Below are 22,053 nucleotides of genomic sequence, written 5' to 3' on the forward strand. Positions count from 1 at the left end.
GCTATGTGATACTATATTGAATGGTTACTACTGGCTGGCATTGAGATTAAGACAGAGATGAAGTGGAGGTAAGATGGAGATAAAGATGAGGACACTCACACATTCTAGTTATAAGGGAATCCTGAAAGGCATTGGTAATTTTATATCCTTTAAACCTTGGCCTTTTAGTCCTTCTGACTGATGTATTGCCTCTTTGTAGAGAGAAGCCCCAGTGAGGAGTAACTGTTGTGGCCATTATAGACATTTGAAAGGGCCTTGATGGAGGTAGGCTTTCAAAATTTTATGGGTGTATCTACAAGTGTTTCTGATTTTCATTTTTCTTATTCTTCCTACTTGAAGAGTAGAATTCCATTCAAAACACAGTGAGGGATAACACTTTCTGAGGCCCAGAACAACAAATAATTTTGTTGTCAAAAAAAAAAAAAAAAAAAAAAAAAAAACCAGAAAACAGTGAGCCTGAAGATGAGGGGTTCTCCAGAAAATGTTAACCAACAAACATGACTTTACTCTTCCCAGAGAACAGAAATGAAATTTGTGAATTTTCAGTGCCACATAGAAATATATGGAACATAGTTTTTAAATCACTTGACAAGCACAAACATTTAGCTGATGCTTGACCCATCAAAATCCCTCAGCTGTAAGACAGCAGTGGTTCTGTATGGGTTTCTTTTGTTCCCTGGATACATTTAGTAATGACTGGAGGTGTTTTTGATATTGTACCTAGGATAGGTATTACTTCTGGTATCTATTGGGTATAGGGCAGGAATGTTACTAACAGTCCCACAGTATACAGGGTTTCTCTTCCAAGAAAGAGTCAATGAGCCATATCTGTTCATTTTGCCAAGACTGAATGTGCCCATTATAGAGAATGATATCTACACCAAAATCTGTCATTTAGGTCTGTGACTGACCTCCTGTGTTGGCTTCATTTACTATCTTGCCTGTGTATATGTTGTTTTTCATATTGCTTGACTTCTTCTAAAGTTCAGAACATGATTATGTCTATTTCATTAGATTGGAATATTCTTTATGGTTTGTTCTCTGCTATATTCTGGGGTACCCAGATAATTGTAGAATGAATAAGTGCTTGAGTTGGTTGCAACCCCTTCTATGCACCTTTCATTATCTTCTCTGGATCCAATCAAACCCTTGGCACTTAACACAGGAGTCTCAGTGAGAGAGCTTTCTTTCTCCCACACAGATGATTGACAACCAGAAACATCACTTCCTCTAACTTACTCCTTCCTTTTATTTGTATCACACAGCACTATATCTTCCCTTATATCCAACTAATTTATAAAACCTTAAGCCCCTTTAAGCCAGGGGTTATACGTTATGCAATATCCCCAGCACTTGTCATAGCACATCCTAGAGAACATGTTATTAACAAGACAAATTCGAATGAACTGACGAATGACTTCATGAATGCCTAACTCATGACTAAGCAGTAAGAGAACATGGTTCCATGAGTACTTTAGTCACTCATTTAGTTATTTAATGAACAGAACCCACCACTCAACATCTGCTTCCCCTGTATGTTCTCAAATCCTTGTGATCAAGCAGTATGAATGAGTTCTTGGGAAATATTTAACCTACCCACTATTGCCTATTGGGGACATAAGCCAGGCTTTGTAACAACAGAAATGCCATTTAACGTAGAGTTGTGAGGACTAGAAAAATAGACATTGAGAGTGTATTCAGAAATGCATTGGAACAGTTGCTAAGTTGCTTACTTTCCTCAGGAAAGATGTCCTTCTTTGGGAGAGGAAGAGTTGAGAGTGACATTTAGACAGTCACAGAGAAAGGTGGTCATATTTCCTGTTTGAGAGAATTTAATATGGCATCCCATATAGGGTCAGCTGGGCTGGAAGTCAACAGGAAAGGATCTGAGTGAAGAACAGTCAGGTAATGAAGTCAGACAATTCATCTAATTTGAGTCTCAACCAGATTTCTTTCAATGCTTTTATTGTTGAGCTAGCTGAGAGTACCTGGAGTTTCTTACTGAATGTCCTAGTTAGGATTCTGTTTCTATGATAAGCATTATGACAAAATTCTGCTTGAGGAGGACAGGATTTATTTCATCCTATACTTCTAAGTAATACATAACTAAGAGGAGTCAAGGCAGAAACCTGGATCAGATACTATTGAGGAATGCTGCTAACTGGTTTGCTGCTGTATTCATAGTTAGTTGTCATTCTTATGCAGCCCAGGCCTACCAGCCTAGTTATTGTATCTTACACAATGAAACAGGCCCTCCTACGTCAGTTAGTAACCAGCAAAATGTCTCACAGCCACGCCCACAGGCAAATATAAGGAAGGCACTTCTTCAACTAAGATTCCCTTTTCATGATTTTGTCAAGTTGACAAACAAATTTAGCCTTCCTGCTTAATAAAATATCCATAGCCATGGTTTGTGGCAGTGTTCAAGTAAAGGGGGCTAGCAAAGGAGTGTCTGGATTGACTCAGAAGACTTAACTGAATTAATTAATTTTTGTAATTTTTATTTAGAAATTTCTAATGAGAAATTGCAAAAAAAAAAAAAAAAAAAAAAAAAAAAAAAAAAAAAAAAAAAAAAAAGGTCTTGGTTATTGCAGGAGCACTTGCAACTCTATGACTTTAGGAAATGAGATGTTCATTGTCAGGATCACAAATGCTTCCATGAGTCAAAGAAGAAAGAAAGACTCTTCTCTGGACATGATGGATGATGGCCCACCCAGTTATGATAGTGCTTCCCTCTTTGCTCAGGAATCCAATCTAGGAGTGGTCTAAGGAAAAACTCACTCATCTATCATGTTCTCTGAGGATGAACCACAGTGTTTGAAACATTCAGTGGAAACATACATTCTAATGTTCTTAGCTCACTCAGACTTCTTGATAGAATTTGAACCTCTCAGTTCAAACAAAGAGTTTATAAACTCAAAACCTTCTGACCTTGAAGGTCAGAAGTTCCTAAAGTGCTTATCTCATGGTACATTTCATCTTAAAAATCTGTACCAGTAGTTGGAGAATTAAGCATTTCCCATACCTAATGTCCAAGTGATCTCTTGTGAACAACCCTTAGTCATCTGAGAAGAGAGTCTCATTTGAGGAATTGACCAAAGAAGATTGGCCTGTAGGCATGTCTTTGGAAGGGTTTTATTATTAGTATTAGTATAAGTATTAGTGTTATTTGGTGTAAGCAATTTTAGCTCACTTTGGGTAGCATCATTTCCTGGGCAGGGAGCTCTGAACTGGTAGAGACACTAGGTTAACATGGTGAGCCAGCAGACAAAGTTCTTCCACAGTTTCTGCTTCTAGCTCCTACTTAAGTTCTTGCCATGACTTCACTCCATTACGGACTTGAAAGTATAATTCATAAAACCTTCCACCCAAATTGCTTTTATCACAGCAACAGAAAGGAAACTAGACTATCCACCCATGTGGGTGCTTCCTTAAATATATTTAAGACATCTTCACATTGGACTGCCTTTTCCATATACCAGTGTTGGTAAGAGCTTCAAGTCTAGGAACCCCTGATACCTAACTTATGGCCTCTCTTTGAGGTAAGGTGGAGTTCTCATTCAGCCCACACTAACCTGGAACTTACTGTACAGCCAAGAACTTCTTTGAACTATGATCCCCTTTTATCTACCACCATGTGTTGAAGTTATAGCTAAACACTGCCACATCTGCTTTGATGCATTTTGTATTTTGTAGGATCTTGTATTTGTTAGGTAAGCACTCTGCCAGCTACTATGAAGACCATTCAAATGGAGTCTATTTTTCTTTTTCTCCTTCCAGTACATCGCTCATCTTTTTCTCCTTTATCCTATACCTTATTAAAAACTTTTTATTAAATATTGTATTTTAGCCACTCTATATGCTGTTTCTTCTTTCTAGATTGATAGTAGCTCATTGACAGGTCTTATTTTTATGCACTCTCTGAATTGATTCTGAGTGTGTTTTCTCTTCAGCACAGGATGCTCATGTACCATCTAAGATGACTTTTCCCTGCTTTAATCAACATGAACGCATCTTTAAGCTGCTGAGCATTTGTGTTACTTATTGGATGATAGTTGTATGTCTCCTCTTACTATTTAGTACCTTCCCTTCCCCAACTGGTGTTGCTCTCACAGGTTAGTAATATTGTGGGTTTATATTTATCTACATTTAGTTGGTCCTCCTGAATTACAAACTCTTTCTCTGATGATTCTAGAAAATAATGCAGGCCTGTAAATATGCATTGTTCCATCTCCACTGGACTGGCAGTTGCATTATTTTAAATATTTTATTGCTAGGAAAATCTCTCTTATATATCAGATTGTTAAAAAAAAATGTTTGGCCAGAGTTTAAGGCCATTCATAGGCTCTTTGTATTATAACAAAATACTTGAACCAGGAATAATTTATAAAAGAAAAATTTATTCCAGCTCATAGTTTTGATGTTCCAAAGTTAAGAGACTCATCTGGTGGAGATATCATTGCTCGTAGAGTCACAAAGTAGTACAGGGCATGGCAGGATAAGAGACAAGGAAGAGAATTACATCTCATCTTGTCCTCCTGTCTCTTCTTACATCTGGATTCAGTCACCCTGATAGTCCTACCTGATTCCAACCATCTCCCAACCTCTCTCTATTGCCAAAGTTTGCTCACATTTCCAATCTCCCTACTGCCTCACACAAGATTTTGAGTTCAACATCTGAAGGCTTGGAAAATTGACAAAACACATCCAAACCATCACAAAACAGATCTGGTTAGAATCTTCCAGAGGGCACTTGCAAACTGAATTTAGACATCTTTTGGCAAGTACTACAAAGTATGTAGGATAGGAAAGAGATCAGTATTTTGCTTTAACTAGTTACTATCATACATAGATTCACTCATGGATTAATTGGTGATTGTGCAAGTGGTTTTGTTACAAAAGAGCAATGGGAAGCCCATTGAAGAGTCATTCTTACATAGGAAATGCTACATTACATTTTTGTCTTGAAAATGTTTCACATTTTTATAAAATATAAAATATGAACATTTTACAAATGCAAGGATTGAATTTTTCCCCTGTGACATGCTAAGTCTGGTAACTATTTTGAAATATCTGAACTCATTGTCAATGGTTATCCTTTGCTAACAAAAAAAGAAAAAGTCAGACTAGAAAGAGATTTGTTGAGGCTAGTCTAGGGAGCAGAGAAAAAGGAGAGAATTGGCCAAAGGCTTCTCTTCTCTTTTATTGGAAAATACATGACAGCAGGCCTGAGGGTGGTAAAAAGCTGAGCAAACATTCATGCTGAGCCTGTAATCCCAAAACTTAATGACTTGTGATTTTGAGACTACAACATGGATTCTCATATCCAAAGGGCATAGAGGAGCCTGGTGATTAAAATATGAAGAAAAAAAAAAAAAAAAAAAAACCAAACACTGCTCTTCAGCCAGGTATGGGTTTCCTTTATTTACTTGTTTTTATTTCTTTTAATATGCAAGGTGAAAGAAAGAAATTTGTGGTGAAGAAATTCATGAAAACCCTCCCTACCATGGGACTTCCCAGCAATGAAGGAGCAGATGCACAATCCAGGCGGAGACATAATCAGTGAGCACCAAGCATAGCCATGGATGCTATAGGGATCTAGCATGAGCAAAGTTTTCCTGACTTCCACAGAGTTTCACTGAGAGCTGTATCCTGGAGTTTTGAGCTACCTCTTCTGAAACTTGTGTTATTGTTGTTGTTCTTGTTGTTGCTGCTGCTGTTATTGTTTGGTTTTCTCACTAGTTACATACAAATTAAATAAATATTTCAAGGAAAACTTTTAAGCTTTGAAGATGCTGAGATTTTCATATAAAAAGGGACAAAGGATCTGCCCCCTGCAATGTGGCCAAGATTGAAGTTTATTCAATACTTGATCATCAGCACAACCGGTAGGTAGATGTACAATTTCTAATGTTTTCTGCATCTATTTGTTGACTTCTTTAGAGCTCTGTCGAGTATCTAGGAAATCACATTAAGGGATCTGTCTTCTTGTGGATTGATTGCCCATAGTAGCAATGCATTCCCTCTTCTAGTGAGGATACTGTATTTATGATAATTTTCATGTTTTACTTCTAGACATTACATAGCCCAAACTAACTCATCTTCAAAAGCATGAGACATTCTGAGCAAATCTCCAGACCAACATTCTGACACATCTGCACCTTTGCAAGGATTCTGTCTCCATGTCTGCTCACCCTTTCTCCATCCTCCACCCAGAAATCTCTGGATCTTTGTCAACAACCCTATGAAGCTCTACACCAGCAAATACACTCCATTACCCATGTGACTGAGAATCATCACATGTCTTCAAAGCACCTGTGTTCCTACAGTCCATGGCACATTCTATAACTTTCTATGATGTGTGAGGCTCAGTTCATCTCTATCTTAATAGGAAAGCACACATTTATAGAATCTTTCAAGAAGCAAGAATGGCAAAGCCTTACAGTTTAAGGATTCTAAGGACTTGCACAGACAGAGGATAGTAGCTCAGGATGCACTGGAGGCTTTGGAATATGTTGTAAGTTTTCTAATTCTCTGGTTAGAGACTCCAGGCTCTTTGGTATGGTGAATGGAAACAAAGGAGATTACTTTCTTGTTTTACAAGCACACTCCATCCCAGCTGATGCTTGCTCTGCCTCAATGGAAATAAATGCAGAAATAAGACATCAAAAGCTTTCCCTAAGGTTTACATGAAATAGTACTTGCTTCAGTATTCTTAGAATTGAAAATTTTAAATGGAGAAGATTTCGGGAACAATTTACCTGCCTAGTTTATTTCTATGCAGATTTTCTTTTCCATTTCTTCTTAATCTCTCCCCCAATCTATGTTCCAGGAACAATGAGATTAGGCAGTTTGAAAAAACTGAAGGATGATGGGAGAACCAGGATCTTCAAGTTATACAGAAGGAATTTGAATCTCCCTGGAATCTTGTTCATTCAGCCACTGCCAGTATTGTACATGCAAGGGAGGTAGAAAGCTGATCAATGTCTATTATATTCTCTGTAAAGGACCAACCACTGCCACCGTTTGAGAGTTCTAATGGGGAGAAAGAACATCTTACTATAGGAAGCCCACTTCAATGATATTAGCAGGACCAATGAGAGGAGTACAATATACAACAGAAAATAGTGAGATATAAATAATTCTAACTAAAATATTAACTGAAAAAGTAGGGGTATTAATAGAAAAAAACACTATTTTTCTTTAGCTCCCATGCTTGTCACCATTGTCCAATGCCTAGTTGGAATAAAAGCTTTAGGGAGCCTGGTATCATTCCTATTTAGGCTGCTGATTATGAACGGGTAAGTGCTCAAATCATAATCCAGAACATTGCTAGGATGCAACACCTATTTATTATATGAAATAATGAATGAATCCCAACCAATCTCATTAGAATTCTACCTTTGCTTTGACTGGTAGGAACCCTTTGAAATGAACTAACTGATACCTTCCCTATTAGTCAGTTTTATATCACTACAACTATATACCTAAAAAATAACTTAAAATATACAACTTCAGAGGTGTCACTCCAGCATGGTGGGGAGCATGTGGCAGAGAAAGATCAACAAGAAAGGAGGGAGTATGTACATTTGTGGGCTCTCTTTTCTCTCACCCGCTTTTCTTCTATCTGGAACCCAGACTCTTGTTTGATGCTGACCTCAATTAAGGCAGGTCTTATTAATTAAAATGTACTCACAGGCTTCCTCAGAAATGTGCTTTAATCGTCTCACAGTCTCACAGGCACGCTTCCTTCCCAACAAGATTAACAATCACATCATCCTTTAGAGATGCATAGGTATAACATCCTGATAGGACTATGGTCGATCTAATAGCAACAACAAGCCAATCTCTAGTAGGAAAAGCATATGCTTGATACATGGGTTCTTGCTAGCTCAGATCATGGCTTTCACTAAATACTTCTGAGTAAGTCTGTGGGCTGAATTAGAATGCACTCATTATGCCAGAAACAACTACACACCCTCAACAGTCACTGGCCGTCACAAATCTAACTGACCTCCCTACCCATAATCATCTACTAAGGAGAACGGATGTATCTTAATAAATGAAGCCAGCTTCAATGATATTATTAGGACCAATGATAAACTTTGTTTTTTAAAACGAAATATCATTTTTTTCTTTCCTTATACAGATTTAGCAGGACACTGCATTTCTAGGAATATTTTGCTAGTTTCCAGGCTTGGAGAGCCCTCTGCAGGCCATACGTAGCCATGCCTCTGACACCTGCATAGTACTAGGCATATGAAGTTCAGAGAAACTACTCCTGTTGTGCCATAGTTAATACTCACAGGTGTGAGTTTTCTTGTTGTGAGGGAAAGACGGCTTATGAGAGAACATTGGAATAGATATTTAGGACAGAACATAGCTAGTTATAGATGTCCTGGCAACGCTGAGTACTTAACAGAAAGGCAATGCTTATGTTTTTCTGGTGGGCTTAGGGATTTCTTATTCAGAATGCATTAAGTCTCAAATACATAACAGATACAAATTCACACATCTACTGACCCCATTTTCATTAGGGGCCTATTGCCCAGCCAGACATAGGAATTCAAAAGTCAAAGTTGTCCTCAAAACAGACCCTGTGCCTTGATGTAGATGGCAGTCTAGTGAGGAAAGAGGATCTATAAGACAAATGGATGACATAGGTAGTAAATCATGGAAAATGCTGAGGAAAAAAAATGTAGGAGGTGGAAACTGTAGAAATTCCAGAATGGGCATAAGAAACCATGAAATTTAAGAATGGGTGCTGAAGAAAGGTCTTGGTGAGGTTTAGACTTTGCAACAATATCCAGGTGAAAAGTAGAAAGGAAGTAGTCCTCAGATTTTAAGGGACAAAACATGAGGAAGAGGGAATGCATGTTCAGAGATCCCAGGGCATAGCATACCTGTGGACTCAGATACAACTACAAAGAAGCCTGCATGAGGAACCAGAGAAGACAAAGAAAAAAGTTGGAGGTATGCATGTGGGGGAAGGAAGGAGATTGGTGGGAGAGCTGAGGAGGCTTCAAGGATGAAGAACTCATCCAGTCTGAACTCAAGCAAGCCACTTGACCATAGTCCAGTAAGAAATGTCTTTCCTAATTACATCCACATCTACCTCTAGTTACCATGCTTTTAAATTGACTGAAGGATTTATGAAATAATACTGTCTCAGAAAAAAAAAAACTGTGAAATTACTTTCATGATTCTCACTGTCTGCCTCATTGCAACGGAGGTACTATTTATAGAGAGACATACATCATTCCATCTTCAGTAGCTAGAGACAGAGATGAGACTGGAGATGAGCTACTGCTCATGACACAGGACCATTCTGCACCTCATTGGCTCACTGGGTTCATCTCTGTGGGAATTGGGATCCAGGAGAGGTGAGAGAGACACTCACCACCCCTGGAGAAATAAACTCCTAAGACCAGCATTGAAATGCAGATATAGTGTAGTGTACAGCAGCAAGTATTTTCTTGTTGTTGTTGTTGGTGGTGGTGGGTTGTTTGTTTTTAATACAATATTTGGACCAATGGGGAATCTACAGGAGCTCTGGAGTAGCCAATTATCCCATTGTCACTATGGGGAAGTGCCAGGCTGCCAGCACTCAAGGAGACTACTGTAAAGATGGGAGAAGCAGACATTGCCCTGTTCTGGGCCCATTCTGAGGTTCTACTAGTTTCCTAGGATCCCATATCTTGTGTCAAGCAGTATGCCAGCAGACACGAGCACTCATACTGTTAGGGCACATTGGCAGCCTCCCTCATTGTCCTCCAAGGCCCCACCCAGGGTTGCCAGCACTCACGTCTCACAGAATGTGAGTTCCTAGAGAAGAATGCATAGGATTGTCATTTGTTACCTTGTATTATAAACTATTATGACTTTCATAGGATTTTGTACAACTTCAGGTTCAGGAGACCCTTAGAATGTTTAGGTAAGATTAGAGCTGGATATGTCTTGACTTTGTCTGATTTGGGAAACAGGGAACCATTTGTTCATCTTTCCAGAATCTCAACTTCATTCTCACTAAATATAGGGGATAATGTTTGCATGCTTGTCTGGAGCAATACATGTAAAAGATCTTTGGAAACAAAACCATAAAACTTTTAGAGTGCAGGATTACTCTGATAATTTAATCCCATATCTGTCTATTTTATTGCATTTGAAATCACAAATGGAACTTGGCATGGTGTAGATTCTGTGGAATTTTACGAGAGACCCAGCATGATCTCCCCCATGCCTTCATGGAGATATCATTAAGAGCCTGGGAAGTTATGGAGTAATTTCTCCCCCTGGGCTGTAGTTACTAATTTTAGGGCAGCTGTGTCTGAGGTATCCTATGCTCTCTTTGCCAACATTGTCTGACTTAGCTCTCTGCTGACCATGTCTGAGTTTCCCCCTGCAAATAACATTGGTAGTATCCAAGAATCGCTGAAGGAGAACCAAAGACTCAAGTATTTGCAAAGGAAAAGAGTTTATTCTGCAGAAATTACCAGCATGCAGGGGTCAACCATTCATCAAAATGTCAACTCACTCAGGGGCTCACAGTCCCCCTTTTCTTAGGGACAGGGGCATTTTTCAGAAGTTAGGTAACCTCTAATATAATTTGGAGGAGGCAAAGCCATGACATTAGTACAATTTTGATTGGCTACTATGTTATATTCTCCATATTTGGTGAGACCTTGGAGAATTTCAGCAATCAGCTCTGTTCCGACCTTGTTATCTCTTCTGACCAGGAGTCCCAGGAGCTGACTCAGCTCTGGAGTTACCCTTCCTAGTTCAGGATCTTCATTCACTAAAGATTTACTGTCACTGGCTCCTTCTGAGAAGCCCAGTCTGCTTCCTGAGAATTGAAACATTCTATTCCTTAGGTTTTGGACCTTTGAAGATATAAGATGCTGTACTTTTTTTTTGTAATTTTTAATAAATTCTCATGAGACAGTTTATGCAAGATACCCTGGCTCTTTGTCTTTTCTATTGTCTACCTTTCTCTCTTGTTCATTCTCTGGCATCTCCCCATTAGGACCCTATTATTGAAGAATGGCCTACTGATTCAGGTTATAGAACCTCTGTCTTTATCTCAGTTGTACATCTGTGGTCTTCTAAGCTGAGAAGAAGATGTTATGGGCAAGAGGTATAGACAGTATGCCAAGACTATTGTTATGGGTAATTTCTCCTAGGAATGGAAATGCCCTGCTGGCCTCTAGTAGGTTAAGAAACAGTAGATAGCCTTGCTTCTACCACATGGTTCATTCAACAGTCACCAACCAGGGACCAGAGGTACTGCTACAGGGAGTCCTATTCGCATCTCTGAAGGTGAAATTTTCTGTATAATTGAGTTATTTGAACAAAGATATAAATACCAGACTCTTCAGTCACTGAATACCATGTCCTATTCCCCAGACAGGTCCTCCTGGGGCCCATCTTGGAGGTTTCTTAACTGTACTACCAGCCACACCAACCACCAAAAGTCTTTTGTACAGTATATATCCCCAATAGCATCCATGATGCACATGTCCAACTATAAAAAGAAATTCTTCAGCTTTAAAATGATGTACATTTTAAATGGCCATCTGTTAATGGCTTAGCCACCCATGTTTGGGGATATTCGAGAAGTGTTAAAGCTTTCTGCAGATGACAATTAGTGGAAAAAATTTTATTTAAGTAACTATATAATATATAATATCTAAATTTTATATATTAAAATATTAATAATATGAGTTAAAGTGACTGTTAGAGTACCGGTTGCCCTTCTTTCTGCAAAGGTGAATTGCTTTACTCCACCATATAATGACACCACAGTCTCAAAACAGTCAGGCAAGGGGTCCATATACTCAAAGACCTGAAACTGCATCATAGTAAAGCTTTTCCTCATTTTAAGCTGATTGTTTTCAGTTCTTTGTTCTAACATTGGAACGTTGACTTACACAAACTCCATTTATACTCAGAAAGAATAGTTATTATATTAATATATCTCATACACACAAGTTCTGGTAAAAGAATTAAAGGGGTTTATTATTGTTATTTTGATTATCATTTATACACATCACATGTTACACAAAATGCCAACCAAGAAGCAAATGTAGAAAAATAGTGAAACTTATTGGCACGAATGACTGGGTTATGACTAAGGTATTTTTTGTGTCACAGACAATTTGCAAGATGGTTTAGGAAATTGATTGTTGTATATTTTTTTCAGCAGAGTAAATATGAGTTAGAAATCACAGTGGCATCAGGCTATACATACAAGTCCCATCTTTAAGACCATGACAAAGTACCTTACCTCCCTGAAAGTAAGTAATATTTGCAAAAATAAATAAAAGCTAAAATAAGCAGTCTTATAGCCTTATCTTATGTTATCAGTGGACATTAGTCCAGGGCAGTTCCTTGGGTAAGCATGGCCATGCTTGTGGAAGCCATTATATGCCTCCTATTTGCTTGCACAACTATATTTATCTGCTAAGTGGAAAAAAAGCAGAAGCACTCCTTAGAGTCTTTAGAGCATTCAAAGATTATACATTGCAGCCACTTATTATGCCTCTGGGCAGGAAAAGCTCCTTAATGGATTTTAACATGGACCATTTACCTCTTAAAATCTTGTACCTTGACAGTGATGAAGCAATGCTGGCTGTATGTGAGGAAGCATTGCAATCCTACCTGAGGGGTAGAGATGACATCACTGTGACATCATCTGTATAATCAGTCATTTGTATCCAGATGCACATAGGCCACTTAAAGCCCATTATTGGGAGTTATAGTCCAATGTTAAAGCCACGGGATTATATTCTCATTTTTCCCACAGCACTTTTAATTCAGTCTATCCTGGGCTACACATATAGCCATCTTTCCCTCCCATCAGATTACAGAAAGCATTCTAACACAATACATAACCAACTAGATTCCAACACAATCTATAGCCAACTAGATTTAGCAAAGCGCCACCAAGGAACTATTACATAAATGATGTTTATAAAAGAAATATATTTGAGAGTGAATTAAATAGTGGATAAAAGTCATAGACATTTTATTAAGACATAGAAAATGATTATGACTAAATGAATGATGTGTTTTAGATGAAAAAATGCAATTATTTTTAATGTGTGTGTATGTGTGTGTGTGTGAAAGTATGTGTGTGCATGTGTGAGATACACAGAGAGAGGTATGCACCTTATTATTGAATTTTCTTGGGGTATGAAAATGAGAAAAACTGTTTTTTCATGTGTAAAAACTTAGCCTTGAGCTAAAAAACATTTAAAAATATCTCTGCAGTTGGGAGCAGTATGAGGGAATCAGACTGACATTTACAGATTTCAGCTTCCAAATACCCTTAGACATAATTCTTTTTCAAGATATGTGTCAAAGTTGCAAACTTTTCTCAACTTCTAGTAATGGCTGATGATATGCCCTGAGTAGAAAAATTATAAAAGATCTATAATGACACACTGAATTAACAACCTACAAATGTTTAGGGTAGAAACACTTGGAGTCAAGATGGATTACTTCAACTGATAAAGACCTAAGCCTGAAGTTTCAGACATGGGACTGTTCCTCAAGCCATCCTACAAATCACTTTTAAGTCCCAAAGCACATTTCTGATTCCAACAAATTGCGCCCCACCCCATAATCTTTTTTGCTAGAAAATATTTCCAAGCTTTCCCAGATCTTGAGATTCCTGACCTAGCAATTTCTGTTCCAGATTCCTATCACATCCACTTCTGAACTGCTTTTAAAAATTCATTTTCAAAACCTGTTTTATAAGTGAGAAGATAGACTCTTCTCATGACATGAAACACTATTGTAATTTATTGTCTCGTGATGCTACAGTTTGTGTGAATTCAGAAGCACGAGGTGTTGACATACCTAATATTGAGTTGTTTCTGCATCAATTTCAGCTGTTCTGGTTGAGATTAAAAACTGAAAAGAGCATGGGCTTTCAAAAAATGATCTTTTACAAACCAAAGATTCCATAAAACCACCCGTATCTCCTCCCTAATCTGTCCCAAGCAAAGGGTTGAGCCTCACATTTTCATGAGTGGATTACATATGGTGCTTACTCCAAGAAATGATGAGTACATAAGGAAGATAAATGTGATAAAAAATCTCAAGAGTGGATGACTTTATAAGACCATGAAAACAAAGCTAATGGCAATATATTCTGGCTGGGATTTATTATACTGAGGGATATCTCCTTTGTGAACAGTTGAGTGGTGGTTCAAGCCTTTTCTAATGAGACTTGTTATGTGGATGAATACACAACAGCTAGCTTGGGATTTGAATGACAGAAAGCACAGACATCCATCATGGTTTCAGGAATGATATTGTAATTAGGAGAAAAGACAACCTGGAGACTCAGAGATGGAGCAACACAGATGATCTGCCAATAAGAGAACACTACAACTATCCCTTAGCTGCTTTCAGTGACAATGGTTTGAGATACCACTTTGTTAATAAAAATATTTTTCTGTCATCTAATTTGTTGGTTGGATAGGTGTTTTACAAAAGATATTATAATAGAATCACACAAGGTTATGCATGACTCAGGAATAATCTGGTTTTTATTTTTTTTTTTTTTTTTTTTTTTTTTTGGTTTTGACTTTTCAAAACTATGTTTTCCCATTGACTCTGGATTAAAGATACCATAGCCAAAGAATAGAATGAAGGCTTTATGTTCAAGTCTTGACTCTAGCATAACTAAATCCTTAACTTTACCCCCAATATAATTTGAATATAATATATGTAATATTGCATGATAACAGCTTTCTGACTGGGTTCTAAGCCTTCTCCACAGAAAGGAATTCTATGCATAGTCAAAAGTCGATGTCAGGGGAGGTCATAAATACTAGACTAGAATCTACTTGTTTATTTTACTAAATGGTAATATCTTTCAAAATGCCTTCTAAATATTTATATCTATACCTGTAAGAGGAGCTGAGGTGGGAGGAGTAAGGAGAGAAAGAGGAGGAGAAAGGAGAGGAAGAGGAAAAGAAAGGAGGAGGTAGGAGAGAGAGAGACAGAGAACGAGAGAAGGGGACATAGAGGCTGATGTTCACTTGTCTGTAGCAGTCAAAGGTAGTTGGTATATCTAGGTTGGGTATTAGGTTACACCGCTGATTGTGAGGGCATCTTGTTATTGATCATTACTAAATATATAAGTCTTTGAATAATCTAAGTATTAGAGTCTCATTTGTACTGAGCTCGCTTTGTTGGCAGGATGGTCTGGGCAATGCCCAGCCTTGCAGAGACAACATGGAAGATTGGCAGAGACATCTCCCACACTGGTGTCTCATGTGTGGCAGGGCTGGTATTTCTTGCTGGCCATTTGTAGCTGTGGTACGCAAGTGTCCTCTGGCCATACAACATGGTAGCTGAGCTAGGCAGAACCACCACAACTAAGATAGCTGGCTTCACCAGCAGCCACTTTTTACATAATTACTACAACATATAGCCATATGCAGGGGCAGCTCTCAGTTTTAGTCAGAGAAGCTTATTTTTGCGGTGACGGGTATCTAGTCAAAGTGCCCAACCCAAACAGAATACCTGTATCAATACTCCACCCTGGCCAGGATTAAGGGGCATTGCAGAAATGCAGGGAAATAAGAATATCAGAGCTGGAGAGTAGGAAAAACGTTGTGAAATGTTGTCTTTGTGATATAACATGGTTATCATGTTCATGTATTCACATCAGTTCTGGTAATTTCCACAAGACCTACATAATATAAAGTCAACCAAAGCTCCCACTTAGATGGGGAAATTGATGTCTGGCCCCCATTTTTTACCAAAGAGTTACTAGCACTTGCTAACTTCTTGGGGAAGGAGAATTCTTCCCCTTTAAGTGTGTGAGTACTCAGGTTTCCCATGCTCCAATGGATGGCTGCACACCGAGGCATATTTGGGTACTACTATTAACTGTACTCAATGAGGTTAGTAGGGGTTGAACTGCAGGATGATTTGAGATGTGTGAAGGGGACTTTGGGATGGTATATGGTCATATTTCATTGTATGCACATATGAAATTCTTGAAAGAATTAATAAAAGAGAATCTAATGTTTTTTTTTTCAAGCAGCTATTCCATGTTTTGTCTTACCCTGTCTGATGTCATCTTCTCGTGTTACTCATTAGGAAATGCAGCAGATATTTTTGCTTTGTAACTCCAAAGAAAAGTTCAATGACGAGTGGGGTGAAGAACATGGCCATGGCAGGGATAGGGGATCAAGGATCTCTAATACAAGAATAGGAGAGGGGCATGATAACAGAAATGGGCAGGCTTGCCACCTGGGCATCTCATTTCCAATTAGAGTCCCACCCTCCTGACATAGAGGTAATGGTAACTTCATCCTGACATAAGAAGAAAATGTTGCATAAATAGAAAATTCTCACATCTTTTGTCACTATTTCTCAGCTTCTCAATCTGCTCTTTAATGTGCCTGCTTGCCTTTATACACATTCCTACCTTTCCCTTAATTTCTTTGGTTATTCTCTTCCCTTTATTAGAGATTACCTCAAACAGACCTTCACCAGACCTACATAAGTTCAGCCTACATATTAAGGCTCAAACATCAAACGTCCCCAGGGAAGAATTCCTAAGAGCAGGCACATAAGCAAGAATCCTGCCTCTGGGTGCTTACAATAGCCCTCCAGTATCTGTAGATCCCCAACTTTAATTTTCACTTTTTTTTTTTTTTTTTTTTTTTTTTTTTTGCTAAGCCAAGAGCTTCCAGACTTACCAATGCATCTCAGTACAGAGACGGCCTGCATATAGATGTATGTAGTTGAGGGATGCCATCATGAGTAAGTGTAATAATAGCTGGGTATTTCAAAGAATAGTCTCCTCTTTATAGTCTCACTTTCAAGGTTATCTGCTTGCTTTTAATGAGACAATGGAGATCAAAATTGTACAACACCCTGCTCCTGGTCATATCTCTAGCATAGCTCTTCTTGATATGATCATAATAATAGGTATATTCTTCTTGAGTTTCCAAAAGCCTTACTTCACATGTAGTCTGTGGGCTTCTTTCTGGCATAGATAGAAGCTCGAAAGTCATGGACTTGTAGATGTTTGTTAAGACATGTTTTTCCTTTCATCCTTTTCCATGTTCAGCACTGTACCTGATTTCTGCTGTCACTGAGATCATCACTTGACTCCAGACTGCTTTAGGTTTCTATCTATTTCTCTGAATTCATTTGGTTCACAAGCAACAAATTCCAAATAATCTTGAGGTTAGTAATGTTTATTTCTAACTAGTTTGGGGAAACTACTAACCATACAAACAAAACCCAAAAATAGAACTGAGGATGGAAACATACTGGATCATTACCTTGGCAGGCATTTTGTTTATCATTTTTATAACCAATAATAGAATGTCCATGTTTACATTATACATATATTATTTATGTATATTGATATATATTATATCATATATAGTCTTTAATAGAAAGAGACATAAAAAAGCCTTTTCAAATGAGGCATGACACTCAATACTTGACACTCTTATTTACAATACATGAGTACACTTTCTACATGATGATAATGGATTCTCAGAGGCCAGATAGGGCTTACAAAGACAGCAGGACACCTAAAAGAGGTGTGCCATGCAGCTGGACAGTTATTGCCTTTAGTTCTTACTATGTCCAGACAGCATATTGAAGTTAAAAATGGCATCTGATTATTGGAAAAGACAATGATCATCAAATTCATTCTGGCTCCATAATTACTATATGGTCTTTCAAATGACCAGGACTTGACAAATGCTGCTGATGAGGGTTAGAAACACAACAAAAACAAGCATATCAGACCAGACAGGCAGGGCTTCACACATAGCCAAAAAAGGAATTTGCTACAGTATGATTATGCTGCTCTAAGCAGCAGCACTTTTCTGAGTCAGAAGATCCTGGGTTGTGTGACTAGGAAAAAAGATTTTTCTCCAAGAAATGAAGCCAATGTGTCAGTGCCACTGAGTAGGTAAAGTCTGTGCCAAACCCTGACTCAGGATCTCATGAGAATGCCCAATGATAAATGCATGCAGTAAAACCAGGATATAAAGAAATGCAGAAATGATCCATGGAGAAACCGTGAACTCACTGTAGGAAGGTCTACCTTTGCAAAGCTGTCAGCTCTCTCTCAATACTACCCACAAGTTCACTGCTATGAAAACTGCTAGTCTGGACTCATTTCTCATGGTCTGAATTTACTGCATGTATGTGCGTTTATGGTTGTCACATGCACCCATGCTCCCATGGCTTTCTTTTCACGGGATCAGTGAGCTAGGTTTCCATACAATGCTGAGTACTTCTGCAAAAATTATGGGCTTTATTTCCAGTGTGATCATCTTGCTGACCTGGTTCATGCATTGCTTCTATACAGCTCAATTTTCCTCTTTCTGACTTTTAGCCTACATAGTGTATAGACTCAGGGACCATTTTAAATATCCTGGTTATTTTTAAAACTTCTGCATCAGTCACTTACCAATAACACTTTAGGTCAGGTCTTCAGTTTGGTTTTTGTTCTCCATTCTGATCTTACTTTTGCTTTTACTATCTATTAGTTTCTACAAATGTGGTCTTTCCTAGCCCTTTAGTTTCCTAAGGCATAAAGACATCACTATTGAAAGATAACAGCACCCTTCTTAGAGCTCCCCTGAGGTTCTTTATCCAGCATGCCTCTCTTAGGATGCCTTTCTCCTTCGAAGGAGAAGAGTAGCAGCTGGCCATGTTAATGGTTTTAATTTTTTTTTTTTTTTTTTTTTTTTTTTTGCTCTTGCATTCAAGGCTAACCCAGCATTTCTTTGGAAGTGCATCAGCAGGAGTTTCGCACATGAATACATTCATCTGACTGCCTCCTTCTTCTAGGGAGAGTTTCTCTCAGTCTTCTCCACTTCAGAAAGGAATTTGAGCATTCACAAAAACAATTTGTGGACTGAACTATGCATAGAAAAAATTTAAGGAAGTAGGTGGAGCAATTAGTTCAGTATGCTCCCTACAGCTCTTTCTGTTTCTACCAAATCTGTATTTATTGACAATATTACCTTTAGCTCTCTTTTTCCTAAGTCACCTTACCTACTGCTGCTAGAAGCTAAGATGTGGATTTATCACACTTGCCTTTGTTCTTTCTCTAGAAAATATGGAGAGGATGGAAACATGAATAGAATAATTTTTTGAACAAATGGTATGTTTGATCTATTAAGGGTTCTATTTACAGGAAGGTGCCTCACTTCACACAGAAGTTAACCTGAGTTCTGAAATGTTTGTGTGCACTTAATTGAATCAAGACATGATAAAGCTATGACCTAGTGACAAATTGGGAAACTCTAGTTAAGTTGAACAAATTCCCTTGAGCCAGAGTAGTTATAAAGCTGGGCTCACCAATGGCAAGTGTATGTTTCTTATTTTCTTATATTGTCTCTTGAAGCATTTTGAACGAGACTCTAGGAAGCTAGACAAATTCAAGAAAACATTCTTATCTTTTGCACTGTTTGTTCATCGTCCCCAATGTCTCAAATACAAGCATCTCTAGTATCCAGTCCCACCCCAGCTTCATCCCTCCACAGCCTCCACTCTCCTTCTACTCCACTCTGGAATACAGAAGTGTGGAAAAGCATGACCTAGCTAAGAACTCAATTGCCTCTTAAACAGCTCTGGCCAGTCACTCAGGCTGTTTTCTGGAGGCTACTACTTGAAATAGTTGAGTCCTGCCACCAAGAAAAACTTCTCAAGGAAGAGTTCCGAGTCCAGCACGGCTATATGAGCTGCACGGCCAATCAGGGTGTTGGCAGTGTTGGGTAGAGCATGGAACACATTATGTCTGATCAGAGTGCAATCCTTGGCTTCTACCAGAGGGCCCAGAAGGTTGTTGATCATTTCTGCATACACTGGCCCTGGAGAGAGGGAAACAAATAAAGGAAATAAGAGTGGAATTTAGCAGTATAGTCTAGAAAAGAACTTTGCATATGCGGGAGCAGAGCACGTAATAGACTGTGTCCCATCCTCATACTAGTGGATGCAAATATGCAAATAACTGAAGTGATTACAATTAGTAGAATTAGCATGCCTTTTTTGGTGGGATACTGGGGATGTGGTGGGGGCAATGTCATAATGGCCTGGTTGTAGAAGCTACAGCACAAAGAAGATTTCTAGAGAAATACTTTCTCTCAACAAGGTACTAAGAGGAAGGAGACTCAAGAAATAGTCAAAAGAGATTCAGCTTCTGCTTTTGAAGACCATGAGGGCTAGATCCATATGTATATAAGTAATGAAAGCAGACATTTCTTAATATCACCAGTTGTTCAAGCCAAACAGCATTTCATGACCCCAATTCTGACAGAAATGTGGGGACAATGCAGACTTGTTGATATTGAGCTGCTTTATTTTTAAAAATTAAAGGTCTCAGTTGATGGTGCTTCAACGTAAAAATGTGATTTAATTGCTGATTTGCTTTAAGGAGTAGGGAGATAGAGGCATACTGTAACAGAAATAATTGAGCAATGAGCAAGGTGCACACCAGAGTCTACAGTTCACATCTCCTCCATCTGCTTTCTTCCTGAAGCTTCTTCATGACAAACTTATACTATACAGAATTCATTCTCAACCTGTGTGTCATAACCTTGGTGGGATTGAAGGACCCTTTTGCCATTTGCATATCTGATATTTACATTACAATTCATAACAGTAGCAAAATTAGAGTTATGAAGTAGCAATGAAAATAATTTTATGGTTGACGTTACCAGAACATGAGGAGAAACTGTATCAAGGGGCTGCAGCATTAGGAAGGTTGAGAACCACTGACATACAGGAACACCTGCTAGGATAATCTTACTGGCCAAAGTGGCTTCTTGACTCAGTGGCAAAGGTGGTAACCACAAGCTATGACATTATCATATATTCCTACCATTAGGTCTTCAAGCTTTTACAATAAGCACTTTAGCCACCAAACCATCATCAAAGCCCCAGCAGTCTATCACTTGTCAGTCGATACATGGTTACAAAGAGAACAGAAGAAAATGAAGAGAAGGAAAGGGGGAGTAGAGGAAGAATTGTTATGATCATAATTGGATATAGTAGGTTTGACTTACAAATATTCTACACATTGGTACTTTTATATATTGTTTGTTCAGGTCTCTCTCTCTCTCTCTCTCTCTCTCTCTCTCTCTCTCTGTATGTGTGTGTGTGTGTGTGTGTTTGTATTTATGACATCTGTGTTTGAGTGCATTTTGAGGGCAGAAGGGGGAATTGGATTCCTTAGTACTAGAATTATAGGTAGTCAGTAGCTGCCTGATGTGTGTACTGTGATAGAACTCCATGTGGGGAGCCAACAGAAGGAGGCTATCATCCTTGTAGCCATCTTGAGCCATATACCCTGACAAGAGACTTGATTACAATAGCCTATAACAGCTGAGCACACTTTGATAACATCTTCTTTTAGATACCCAGGATCTTCCCTTGGGTGTGTGAGACTTAAAGGTGTTATTTAGAGATTTAAGGATGTGACTTAAAGGTGTGATTTAGAGACAATACTTAAGGGCGTGACTAAAAGGCATGACTTAGAAGTGAGACATATAAAAGGCAGAGACAGACACTTGGATTAGACACGTGAGACTCTCGACTAGGGATTAAACACTTGTACTTGGAAGAGTACTTGAGACTGGAGACTTGAGACAGGCACTGGGAAAAAGTCTTGAAACTAGGGACTTGGAGAGAAGAAGAAAGACTGAAGAATAAACGGGATTGAATCACAGTCTGGTCTCCATTCTTCTTCGCTTCCGTCCTCACTCTCTCTCTTGCTGAACCCTGACCCGTGGACTGGAGCGGCTTGTGGCAGTGCGGGCTCTAACAATTTAGCCCCCAAGGCTTTTGGCAGTGCAGGTTCCAACATTGACAGAGTGGTCCAGACATTTTGGCCCCCAAACATGGGGCAGCTCGGGCCGCAACAACTCAGTTCCTCTGCAAGAGCAGTATATGCTCTTAATCACTTAGCTATCTCTCCAAATTTTTGGAAAGGTTCATTTTTAATAGTTTTCTACTTTTAGAATAGTTTTCTGATTATATGTGGTAGCAGAGGCA

The 22,053-nt window shown here is 38.6% G+C and overlaps 1 protein-coding gene across 1 annotated transcript in view; it reads right to left on the minus strand.

Annotated features, from left to right (window-relative positions):
• Positions 1 to 18,777: 18,777 nt before the first annotated feature.
• Fam135b (family with sequence similarity 135 member B) overlaps positions 18,778 to 22,053 on the minus strand; it is a 266,848-nt gene continuing 263,572 nt past the window's right edge. Inside the window, exon 20 of the mRNA XM_034517362.2 lies at positions 18,778 to 19,871. Within this exon, the coding sequence (XP_034373253.1) occupies positions 19,666 to 19,871 (206 nt within the window). The 3' untranslated portion in view covers positions 18,778 to 19,665. The remainder of the gene's footprint in view (positions 19,872 to 22,053) is intronic.

The sequence above is a fragment of the Arvicanthis niloticus genome, chromosome 13 (genome assembly GCF_011762505.2).
Source record: "Arvicanthis niloticus isolate mArvNil1 chromosome 13, mArvNil1.pat.X, whole genome shotgun sequence".
Lineage (NCBI taxonomy): Eukaryota > Metazoa > Chordata > Mammalia > Rodentia > Muridae > Arvicanthis > Arvicanthis niloticus.